The sequence below is a fragment of the Oncorhynchus clarkii genome, chromosome 9, assembly GCF_045791955.1.
Source record: "Oncorhynchus clarkii lewisi isolate Uvic-CL-2024 chromosome 9, UVic_Ocla_1.0, whole genome shotgun sequence".
NCBI classification, from domain to species: Eukaryota; Metazoa; Chordata; class Actinopteri; order Salmoniformes; family Salmonidae; genus Oncorhynchus; species Oncorhynchus clarkii.
The window spans coordinates 33,634,151-33,646,575 of record NC_092155.1 but is presented as its reverse complement, the minus strand read 5'-3'; the positions used below and the strand labels follow the sequence as shown (position 1 = coordinate 33,646,575).

Genomic DNA, 12,425 nt, shown 5'->3' with positions numbered 1-12,425 from the left:
GAAGGCATCTTGCCTTAAAATACAATTGTTCACCCATTACCTTTTACAGGGCCCACCCAGGAGCTTTTCATACATTGAATGACTGACTTTGGAATGTAGAGCTTACTTTTTACACAATTGCTTTGAAAGGTAAGTGTTCCCATTGTGAAGAGCATATATAGTTTCTCTATACCACTTGTCAGAACTTTGTTGGATATTGCTGGATTTATGCACATGGCCTTGTTCTGCATTTAGTTTGCATGCTTTGGCTGTACATTTTTGTAATGCTATGAATATGTATAAAATGTTTTACTTTTACTTTTTTAATTGAATGCTTTTCCGCCCAATAGGGTCCTCCTGGTCTTCAGGGTGACAAGGTAGGTAAACAAATGTGTATAGCTATGTTTTATTCATATGTTAAATGCATAATTAATGTATTACTTCCCAAGGGCTAACTTTCTTTGATTTCTCTGGCAGTGGATGGACATGATCTAAATTCCTTGGCTTCCCACCCTTTCTTACAATACATTTTGGGGTCAAAAGCATTAACGTATGACTTTACTTTATTCCCTAATCAAATGTGTCCATAAATAATGTCGATTTGTATGGTATTCTAAAGTTCCCATTAAAAATTGAAGTCCTACCTACCTCAAGTCTTAGTTGTGAATATTTAAATATTCACATCGTTTACAAATCCACTGACTTAATTACTTAACACCAGGGCCCGAACTGAAGTGCTTAAATGCTTCGCTGAACATCCCTCCATAAAATGGCAGCCGACCATGAGAAATAACCACACTGTATCTTATAAGTCTGTTGAACTTGGGGACCAATATGTACCCATGCGCCTTGTTTTGGAATATTAAAGCCATGAAAATGGTTGAGGTTCCATGCTTAATTCACACACAATGGAAATAGGCTGCTCTGGTTTTCCTCTGTCTTACTCGATTAGCAGGCATTGCAAAGCATCCGTGTGGCTCTAACAGGGCGTATATATTATTTCCTTTTTTGAGATAGTTAACTGACAGTTGCTGGTATTCATGTTTAATGAAAGTTCTGTTTACTATCAATCCTTGCTGTTCAGTCAGACAGACGCCTCTAATAACTCAATGTACCTCATCAACAAATAGTTTGTCGATCATTTTTATTTAACCTTTATTTAACTAGGCAAGTCAGTTAAGAACAAATACTTATTTATAATGATGGCCTACCCCGGCCAAACCCTCCCCTAACCCGGACGACGCTGAGCCAATTGTGCGCCGCCCTATGGGATCAGGGAACAACACTTACAGTAAATAATAGAAATGCAGAATGGGTCATTCAAAAGTTGAGGTTTATACTAGTGTAGCTAACTGACAGTTGGTAATTGGATACACTTGCATTTTGTTTGGCCTCGTTCAACTTCAGCCTATTTCTGTTCAATGTTGAAACAGCAACTGTGTTAAATCACCCACCCAAATTGAATAAAGTACACCGTCTGAGGATGTGCCAGTCAAAAATTTGACTAAGAATTGGCAACGTCTTAAATGTGTGGTGAGATTGGTCATGTATTAATTTTACTCTGATCAATGAACACTCCCGATTCCCCTCAACCCTATTCACGTCAGTCTGTGTTAAGTGATTTTACTCTCAACCATAATATTTGAGGTTGACTATTATTTTTCCTTTTTTCTTTGTGTGTGTGTGTGTGTGTGTGTGTGTCTGGTTGATGTATTTCAAGACAAATTCTTTCTGCCCCTTGCAGGGGGATCAAGGCGACCAAGGACCGCGGGTATGTGGTTTGCTCCTTCTTGTCATTTTCTGAATGTGACTTTGTGTGACTGTATTTCTCCCTCGCCGAAGTAGTGGGCCAAAGATATGAGATTCCAGGAATACGGTTTTTGCATGGGATTCCAAGGGTAGTTTTAACACTTTTTTTTGCAAAGACAACCAGCAGCATACATACATACTGTAGCAGGGAGCTCCAATGTGATCAAAACTACAGAGGGGTTATGCTATATAGGTTGCTGAAAACGACTGTCCATCATTTTTTGTATTATTCATCTCAGGGAGCCTACTTGAAAACATGACAGAGAAGCAATTTCCCATTTTGCTCATCACTAAACAGTCAATAGACATTAAGTCATAGAATTACACTAAAACTGTGTAGGACACCACTTAATTCTTCAAAATAACAACCCAAATGTTAAAAGTGGTGGAGTTGTCCTTTAACACATGTTTAACCTGAAGGTGGTTTCTGGTTCCATCCATAGGGTCTAGAATGCGGCCCATATACTCCCCCTTCATAAAGGTGGTGACCCGTGTGGCTTAAATAATTATCGCCACATTTTCAAACTCTCTTGCTAAAATCTTATAATTATTGGTAAATACTCAACTTAGATAATTTTTAAAAACTACATTTAGTCTAACTGTTCATCATGGTCATAGCACCATGTCTGCTACCTCTATGGATTTAAACAACATTATTAATTGTATGGAAAGGAATAAATACTGTGCTGCCCTTTTTTATATAGCTGTCTAAGGCTATTGACACGGTGGATCACTCATCACTTATTCAGTGGCTTTCTTCAATTGGCGTGTAGCTGATTTGAAAATGATTTAACGGACAGAGTGCAGTGTGTATTTACTGATGGTGTTAAATCAGTTTTTTTGGACACCCTTTGATACAGTGATTGATTCTTTGTCTGGATCTTTTTACGTTAACAATATTGTTTTATCTGTAAAAAAAAAGTAACTTTCACTTGTACTGTTGCAGATGGTACTACTGTTTATGCTATTGCCCCCACAGCTGACCAGGCTATTTCAAAGCTTCAGTCTGGCTTTATTGCCTTGCAGAAAGCCTTTGTTGAACTGACATTGGTAGTTAATGCAGGTAAAACCAAGTATATGTTATTTTGCAAATCACATACAAATGTATCTGATGATTTATGCATACATACATTGGATGGTGTCCACAGTGATCATTTCCCAGCTTATAAATATCTAGGATTCTGGATTGATGATAGGCTTTCCTTCAAAAAGCATGTTGATGAGTTAAGATGTTAATAATTAAAATTGGCTTATGTTACAGGAATAGGTCATGCCTTTCATTAAATAGCAGAAAACAAATCATTCAGTTGACATTCATTCTGGTCGTAGACTATGATATCCAGGGGTGTCATGCACCCCAAAAATCTGAGGGGCACAAAGTACATGAGGATTACTGGGGGGTTGGAGAATTTAGAATTTTTCAAAGACCTGAAACAGCTTTTTAATGCAATCTAGAGCCATAATCATTATGCTTAATTCTATGTAAAAAAAAAAAAAATGAAGCATAACTCTTGAGCTGCCTGTATCCTCCTGACTGGTGGTTCTTGTTTTAAAGAAACAAAATATGGTTATCTGCATCTCTGCTAAAATCTGGGTAAAAGATTGAAAGGAATTTGAGTCTTAGTTTCTGCTTGCTTTTCTAAAGTCTACCAACCTTGCCAGCTGACATGCCAGCTAAGATAATTAGACAATCTAGCTACTTGATTGATAGCCTGAAATTGTTTATTTTTTTGTTAGTTATGAGGGTGGGAGATTGGGAACCTATCTGGGCTAGCTAAAGCCTACAGTGCCTTGCGAAAGTATTCGGCCCCCTTGAACTTTGCGACCTTTTGCCACATTTCAGGCTTCAAACATAAAGATATAAAACTGTATTTTTTTGTGAAGAATCAACAACAAGTGGGACACAATCATGAAGTGGAACGACATTTATTGGATATTTCAAACTTTTTTAACAAATCAAAAACTGAAAAATTGGGCGTGCAAAATTATTCAGCCCCCTTTAGTTAATACTTTGTAGCGCCACCTTTTGCTGCGATTACAGCTGTAAGTCGCTTGGGGTATGTCTCTATCAGTTTTGCACATCGAGAGACTGACATTTTTTCTCATTCCTCCTTGCAAAACAGCTCGAGCTCCGTGAGGTTGGATGGAGAGCATTTGTGAACAGCAGTTTTCAGTTCTTTCCACAGATTCTCGATTGGATTCAGGTCTGGACTTTGACTTGGCCATTCTAACACCTGGATATGTTTATTTTTGAACCATTCCATTGTAGATTTTGCTTTATGTTTTGGATCATTGTCTTGTTGGAAGACAAATCTCCGTCCCAGTCTCAGGTCTTTTGCAGACTCCATCAGGTTTTCTTCCAGAATGGTCCTGTATTTGGCTCCATCCATCTTCCCATCAATTTTAACCATCTTCCCTGTCCCTGCTGAAGAAAAGCAGGCCCAAACCATGATGCTGCCACCACCATGTTTGACAGTGGGGATGGTGTGTTCAGCTGTGTTGCTTTTACGCCAAACATAACGTTTTGCATTGTTGCCAAAAAGTTCAATTTTGGTTTCATCTGACCAGAGCACCTTCTTCCACATGTTTGGTGTGTCTCCCAGGTGGCTTGTGGCAAACTTTAAACAACACTTTTTATGGATATCTTTAAGAAATGGCTTTCTTCTTGCCACTCTTCCATAAAGGCCAGATTTGTGCAATATACGACTGATTGTTGTCCTATGGACAGAGTCTCCCACCTCAGCTGTAGATCTCTGCAGTTCATCCAGAGTGATCATGGGCCTCTTGGCTGCATCTCTGATCAGTCTTCTCCTTGTATGAGCTGAAAGTTTAGAGGGACGGCCAGGTCTTGGTAGATTTGCAGTGGTCTGATACTCCTTCCATTTCAATATTATCGCTTGCACAGTGCTCCTTGGGATGTTTAAAGCTTGAGAAATCTTTTTGTATCCAAATCCAGCTTTAAACTTCTTCACAACAGTATCTCGGACCTGACTGGTGTGTTCCTTGTTCTTCATGATGCTCTCTGCGCTTTTAACGGACCTCTGAGACTATCACAGTGCAGGTGCATTTATACGGAGACTTGATTACACACAGGTGGATTGTATTTATCATCATTAGTCATTTAGGTCAACATTGGATCATTCAGAGATCCTCACTGAACTTCTGGAGAGAGTTTGCTGCACTGAAAGTAAAGGGGCTGAATAATTTTGCACGCCCAATTTTTCAGTTTTTGCTTTGTTAAAAAAGTTTGAAATATCCAATAAATGTCGTTCCACTTCATGATTGTGTCCCACTTGTTGTTGATTCTTCACAAAAAAATACAGTTTTATATCTTTATGTTTGAAGCCTGAAATGTGGCAAAAGGTCGCAAAGTTCAAGGGGGCCGAATACTTTCGCAAGGCACTGTACTTCATCAAATTGCTAGGTGGTATTATAGAGAAAAATATATATTTTTACTTTCAACGTGGCGCAGTCATAGGATGCCACCTTTCCAACAAGTCAGTTCATCAAATGTCTGCCCTGCTAGAGCTGCCCCAGTTAACTGTGCTGTTATTGTGAAGTGGAAATGTCTAGGAGCAACAACGGCTCAGCTGCGAAGTGGTAGGCCACACAAGCGCACAGAATTGGACCGCTGTCCCATTTGCAACACACTCACTACCGAGTTCAAACTGCCTCCAGAAGCAACGTCAGCACAACAACTGTTTACGTAAGAACACCGTGCGCAATGCCGGCTGGAGTGGTGTTTCCATCCTAGTGATCTTAGGTTTGTGTGTGGTTGCATTTCATGGAGTTTCCAACAAACAGTTATTGTGCTGATGTTGCTTCCAGAGGCAGTTTGAAACTCGGTAGATTCAAGATTTTGAAACTCGGTAGATTCAGATTCAAGAGAGGAGTCCGTAATTTGCTTCCAGTAGACAGCTGGAAGTTGTTGAGGCTATTTTGGGATTGTGTCTAGAGATACGGGATTAAAAAACTTTGTGAGTGTCTCCATTGATCCTAAATCCTGGCAGTTGTGTGCAGACTCAGGACAACTGAGTTTTGGATAAATAATTTGTGGTAATTTGCTTTCTAATGATCATGACCTTTTCGGCGAAGAAGTTAATGAATTCATCACTGCTGAGGTGAAGGCCATCCTCACTTGGGGAATGCTGCTTTGCAACAATATCAAAAATACATTTAGTTTTTTTTTTATTCTCCTCAATCAGGTTAAAAAAGTAGGCTGATCGAGCAGCAGTGAGGGCACTTCGATACTGCACTGCCCTGTCTTTCCAAGCTAGTTGGAAGACTTTCAGGTTGGTGGAGGGACATTTCCGTTCCAATTTCACTGGAAGCTTGCTTCAGGGCTCGGGTATTTTCTGTAAATAAATATTTTCAATATTCTATGGGACCAAACTAGATCCAGGGTATGACCGTGGCAATGCGTCGGTCAGGAGACATGTTTGTTCAAAAGCCACTGAGTCAATGATGCTCCCAAAAGCCTTTTCGAGTGGTCTGTGGACTTTTCCATGTGAATATTGAAGTCACCAGAAATGTTAATATTATCTGCCATGACTACGAGGTCAGATAGGAATTCAGGGAAATCATTGAGGAACTCTGCATAAGGGCCGGGAGGCCTGTAAACAGTATCTATAAAAAGTGATTGATTAGGCTGCATTGATTTCATGACTAGATGCTCAAAAGACAAAACTGCTGTAATTTCTTTCGTTAATTGAAATTTGCTGTCCTAAATCATATCAACACCTCCACCTTTGTGGGATGCGCAGGGGATATGGTCACTAGTCTAACCAAGAGGAGAGGCCTCATTTAACACAGTACATTTCCAGTCAGGCCAATTACATCAAGGTTATAATCAGTGATTAGTTCATTGAATATGACTACCTTGGAAGTAGAGGGATCTAACATTAAGTCGTCTTATTTTGAGATGTGAGATATTATGACAGTTTCTTTCAATAATGACAGGAATGGAGGAGGTCTTTATTCCAGTGAGATTGCTAAGGTGAACACCGCTATGTTTAGTTTTGCCTGACCTAGATCGAGGCACAGACATGGTCTGAATAGGGATAGCTGAGCTGACTACACTGACTGTCATAGTGGCAGACACCTCTAAACTAGCAGGCTGGCTAACAGCCTGCCGTCTGCACCCATCTCATTGTGGAGATAATTCTCTCCATATCAGTCATTTTGCTTACTACAACTGCAATCATCCTGCTGTAGGCAAATACATGGTAATGTTACTCTACCAAATATTCAACATCCTATTCAGAGAGAAATACAAAAAGTGATTAGCAAATGGTTGGGAATATCAGTCAACCACCAATGTCATTACCATTGTCACAAATATCCATGAATGCAGTCACAGTACAATGTGGCGAGTGCACTGTCCCACATATAATGTGAGTGGATTTGATGCATTGAAGAAAATTGCAGTTTTTGGCTGACTCTGAAGTCAGATGATAATTTATTTTCCCACAACAAGGAGACTTGGTTTGAACACAGATAGTGTCAATGAGCTTGACAGTGCTAGACTCTGGCCAAGTCAGCAGTGTATAATGAGAGCTTACACAGACCTCTGGCATCACGTAAAAGGTGGGGGATCAATGCTAAGTCCCACTGTCTCCCGGCAAATGTATCGAATCATTCATGAATCTAACATACTCTAGCCCAAAGAGGCAGCACAAGTGAAGCATGTCATATCTTCATTGTTCACTTTTCAAGATTGTTTCAGAGCTGTTACGAAGCAAAGCAATTTGGTTTGAATATTTGATTGAATTTCCATAGACATTTTTTTTCCCCCTTTGATACAAACACTCTTAACAACTTAATGTTTTGCTTTGCTGGCATTCTCAACCTATGTCTAGTTGTGTTACTGATCCAACTAGAGAAAGAGAAACAAGCCACATTGAACCCTTTGTGTACATTTGGAATCAAGTGATTATATAGGTTACATTTGGATTCCATGATATGGTAAATAAAAATTAAATATGGTATAATTAAAAAGGGTACGATATGGTAAAATAAAAAATATTTGGTTCGAAGAAAGACCTGGACTTTGTCCATTGACAAATCATTTTGGGTGGCAATTGCATTGACAGGTGTTTGGCACTCAATAAAGACAATCATTAAAGTTAATTGCTTCAAAATAACATTTGATGTTGTTGGCATGTAGTACAAATCCTTACAGTGTAATTAAAATATCCTCAAACTGGTTTTCAGTATCTTACAGAGATAAATGAAACATTTAAGTCCATTATTACATTTTTTTTAAATATTGGGGAGACAAAACAATTTAAAGCCATTAACTTTTTCATGGTCTGTTGAAGTCAATGAAATGTGGAACAGATAACTTGACTACTCCGCTGTTATGGATGTTTTCATAACTTTGATTGTGTTGTGTCTGGAGCTCTATGTTTTGTCTGTGTTGAGCAATCTTGTGCTGTATGTCCTTTTAGGGATTGCCTGGTCTCCCTACACTGGCTGCTTTGCACAGCAATCAGATCCTGACTGTCAAGGTTTGTTGGTGTGGCCTAGCTGCTCAGTCTGACCCCTGGATGACACACACTGAGAAAGAATGAGCCTTTACTTCCGGCCCCAATGACAGACCAGGGCCAGGCACAGTAGTTAATCAGGGCCATAATCGTCCACTCAGTGCCACCAAGTCCCGAGGGGTTTCTTTTTCATGCAAAATGCCAGGGCCCCATTTGAAATCCAAGGTAGCTTTTTATAACCCAGTAAATCAAATCTCTAAATGCAAGGTATAATTTTCAGTGGGCTATTTAGTGCTAAATATACTGTATCTCCTGAACTGTATGATTTCCATATTTCAATCACACAAGTTCAACTCCAATATATTTAGGTATTTCTAGTAATGGATCATTTGAGATAATACCAATGGACAGCGCCAGAGATACTTGCCCAACTTAAAAAACACAGCGTAAAAAATGTACCTTCAGAAGGTCAACCATGCAGCTCTCTGTGTGTCCACCTCCGGGGGTCTGGCTTGGCACTGAGCACTACTGTGATGATGTCAGCGCCTCCGCAGAGGAGGAATCCCCATTTTTCCAGGATCTGCGCGCCCAGTGTGGCGTCCCAGCATCCCTGAGGTGGTAATTATGTGCTCTGGCTCCAAAATTAAGTCCAGACTTCTAAAGCCACTGTGGTGGAAAAGTGTGGATTTCTCCCCATTTATGAAGGTGCTTAGTTGGGTCTTGTGACGCAACGTCTAATCAAAATCTATGTTTTGCCCTTTGACTCCTTCCTCTTTTTCTTCTGGGACCTCATCCTCCTCCAACCTCACTTACCTCTGAACTTCGACTTCTTGACCTCACACACCTGCTCGCTCAGATGGTCTTCCCTAAGATCAATCATGGCTTTCTTTCTGCTGACCAGCAGCTCATAAAGCGGCGGCTTATTAAGGTAGTGGCTGTCCTTGCTCGTCTTTCTTTCCTCCGAAGGGGTTTATCACCTGACAACTTCTCCTTGTTCATTCCTCAGTTTGCATGCCAGCATTTAGTTGGACCTATCAGAAGCACACTGCTGCCCATTCTGTCATATTAGAGGAAATTCTAGAAGCATACATTTAGTAATGATCTTAATACATTGCCACTTGTAACTAAATAATTAATTTTCAGAATGTTTTAGATTCATCTTAATGAAAATCTGACACTTACTATTGCTGTTTGTCAAAGCTTAGTGTAGTCAAATGTGTTAATTGAACTGGGAAATTATAATTGGGAATACTCCAAGTAGCAATTATTTTAAACAACATTTCAGATATAGACCAGTTAGAAAATGTTAGTACATTTATTTATTAATTTCTAAAGTACTACTCAGTGTTATTAACTTAACATCTGAGACGCTAAAGTAAGAGTTTCAAACTTCCCTTCATATTCCCTATGGAGTTTTTCCAACCGATGTCCAACCGACTACTCATTTCACTAGCAATTTCTAATGATTGCTCTACTGATGTCTTCATTATTTATCTAAAAGTTTGAAGCCATTTAATGTAATGATTTGACTTGTTGCATTGCTCTATAGGGAGATCAGGGTTCGGCAGGTCCACCAGGGCCTCCTGGACCCCCAGGTCCCCCTGGCCCCCGAGGGCCACCAGGGGACACAGGCAAGGATGGGCCCCGGGGAGTGCCAGGTCTGCCGGTGAGTACAGTATTGTATGTTTGTATGGGTACAGTACAGTCCTTGGCCTGGGAAATGGCATAAAGGGGAAACCCCTTTAATGAATGTAACACAAACGAAATTGCTTCTGATTGCCCATATATCAGAGGAAAGTGGAAGATGCATTTTTAAAACAAAATGATGAATGAAAAACAATAAGCAGTCTTTTTATTAACAACTTAATGTTTCTAAACGGGCTTTCTACAGTCACTGACATGTTTTATTCAATGGGCATCGCACATAATCTTTCACAGAAGCTGGACAAAAAATTATCCAATATAAATGTTGACTGTTTTGCTGCTCCAAAAGTTTATATTTTAATAAAACATTGGTGATAGGCTACTGATTTGGCTACTGTGCTCTTCCACTGGCAAAAGCGATGCCATAACCAACTGCCTTGCCACTAAGATCATCTTTTGGTTGGTCTTAAATATTAAATTGACATGTCTTTAAAGGGATAGTTAACCAAAATTACAGACTTACATTTTGTTTTCCTTACCCTGTAAGCAGTCTATGGGCAAGGTATGACAGTAATCCATGCTTTGGTTTAGTTTCCCTGGCACTGTTCCCAAATAAAAATATTTTAGAATTTGTGGCACAAATCCCATTCAAGTCATGTGACCGAAATTTGCATTTTTCACACACTACCGCATAATTCTGTAGCACGTCATTAAATTCTCAGCCATTTTTTCTGTTACTGCAAGTTATTGCTAGTTTGACCACCAGAGGGCATCTTTGAGAAGCATTTGATAGTATTCCGTATTGGCATTACCAGAGAATTTAAAACCTTTTTTGTAATAACATAGTATATGGGATTGATTTTAAGAAATTTGGCTTAATTAATAATTTGATTCATATTATGGTGTTTCTATTCGGAGAAAAATAAAATACAAAAACCCTTAGCGTTTCCGTTAGGATGGATTGGAAAAGATGGCAATGTACAACATGATTGTTGGGAGTAGGCTACAGGATCGGAGGATTCTAAATTGTTTGCCTTCATTAGACAACTTTGTTCCAATATTTCTGTAAATCAGTGATATTTATTCCCATAGTAATTCATTATGAATCCATAACTAAATCAACTTCTGCATTTTTAAAGAGTATTTTTTTATAATTATTTTATTAACGAAATGTGTTTATTTGTTTATTAGTCTACAATACATACTGTAGTAAACATGAAAGTGCCTAATTCCTTACATAAGGGAGAGCAGGCCATGTCTGTACGACAGAATGCGGCGCACGCGGGAGACTGGGTTCAAATCCTCATTGTGAATAGGAATTTGTTCTTAACTGATTCCATATGTGTTATTTCATAGTTGTGATGTTTTCACTATTGTTCTACAATATAGTAAAAATATAGAAAAATCCTCGAATAAGTAGGCGTGTCCAAACTTTTGACTGGTACTTGCTTAATTAATTTGATTAATATTATGGTGTTTCTATTCCATGAAAAACAAAAAACCCTTCCTAAATAAAACATGCCAGTGTTTTTTGACCGCATCTCCCACTTTTCGCTAGTTCAAAATATATATAGTTGTGAACATTACAGAGTGTTTTTTAGCTTTAGCAGATATTTTTTGTAGCAGTTCATATTTTCCCCTAGAATTTGAGGGTTCGAAACCTGCTCCCTGCTTGCTACAATGAATTAGTTTGATACACCTGGTATTGGATATGGCTGAAGAAAACTTGCTAAGTATCGTTTTTCATAAATTAACTTTATGACAAAAAACATATGCACAATCGTTTGTCTCTACATGAACTAACATATTCCTCTCAATTGTACATTTTTTCTTGACTCATTATGACGTTATAACTACATACATTTGCTTCCCCGTGATGTTTTGTCAGCCATCTTTGCTGAAGTCACTAGGGACGGGTCAAATTCGTCAAATTCGTCATTGGAACCACTCAAAATGGTCATATAAAATCCTTGGGACCCAAATGCATAATGGGTGCTCTAACTACCCCTTGTGGTGGTCTGGAGCAATGACCTCTAAGTCTGGGTACCTCTTATCCCGCGGTGTAAGCTCGCAACTTTTATAGGAGGAACCACTGTAATATCGGTCCCATGACTGGAATGAGATTTGCGCCACAAATGCCAATTCATCAACTAACTCCATACCGTACCATACCGTACCACAAAACCTACCTTTCAGATGGGCCTTGGGTTGGTCTATAGCGCCCCCTAAAGTTTAATGGTGAAGAAACATTTTACCTGCATGTATGTTTTAGGTAATGGCTTCCCCTGTGTTGGGTCTACATGGCCAAAACCATATGGCCTTTGTTTATTGCCTTTATGATCGCAACAATTATGAAAAACCATCAGAAATTGAGAAATTGCGATATTTTATTCAGTGGTGTTTTAAATATAAAGTTATCTTTTACACTCTAAAAAGTTATGTAAGTGTTACCTGAAGTCTACTGATTCCAATGATATATATACTATGACATTTTATACTTTGTCACTT

The 12,425-nt window shown here is 39.0% G+C and overlaps 1 protein-coding gene across 1 annotated transcript in view; it reads left to right on the top strand.

The window, feature by feature from the left end:
* Positions 1-335: 335 nt before the first annotated feature.
* LOC139416221 (collagen alpha-1(XXV) chain-like) overlaps positions 336-12,425 on the top strand; it is a 103,382-nt gene continuing 91,292 nt past the window's right edge. The window contains exons 1-4 of the mRNA XM_071164631.1: positions 336-356; positions 1,724-1,750; positions 9,130-9,201; positions 9,823-9,939. Coding sequence (XP_071020732.1) covers positions 9,130-9,201; positions 9,823-9,939 — 189 coding nt within the window. The 5' untranslated portion in view covers positions 336-356; positions 1,724-1,750. The remainder of the gene's footprint in view (positions 357-1,723; positions 1,751-9,129; positions 9,202-9,822; positions 9,940-12,425) is intronic.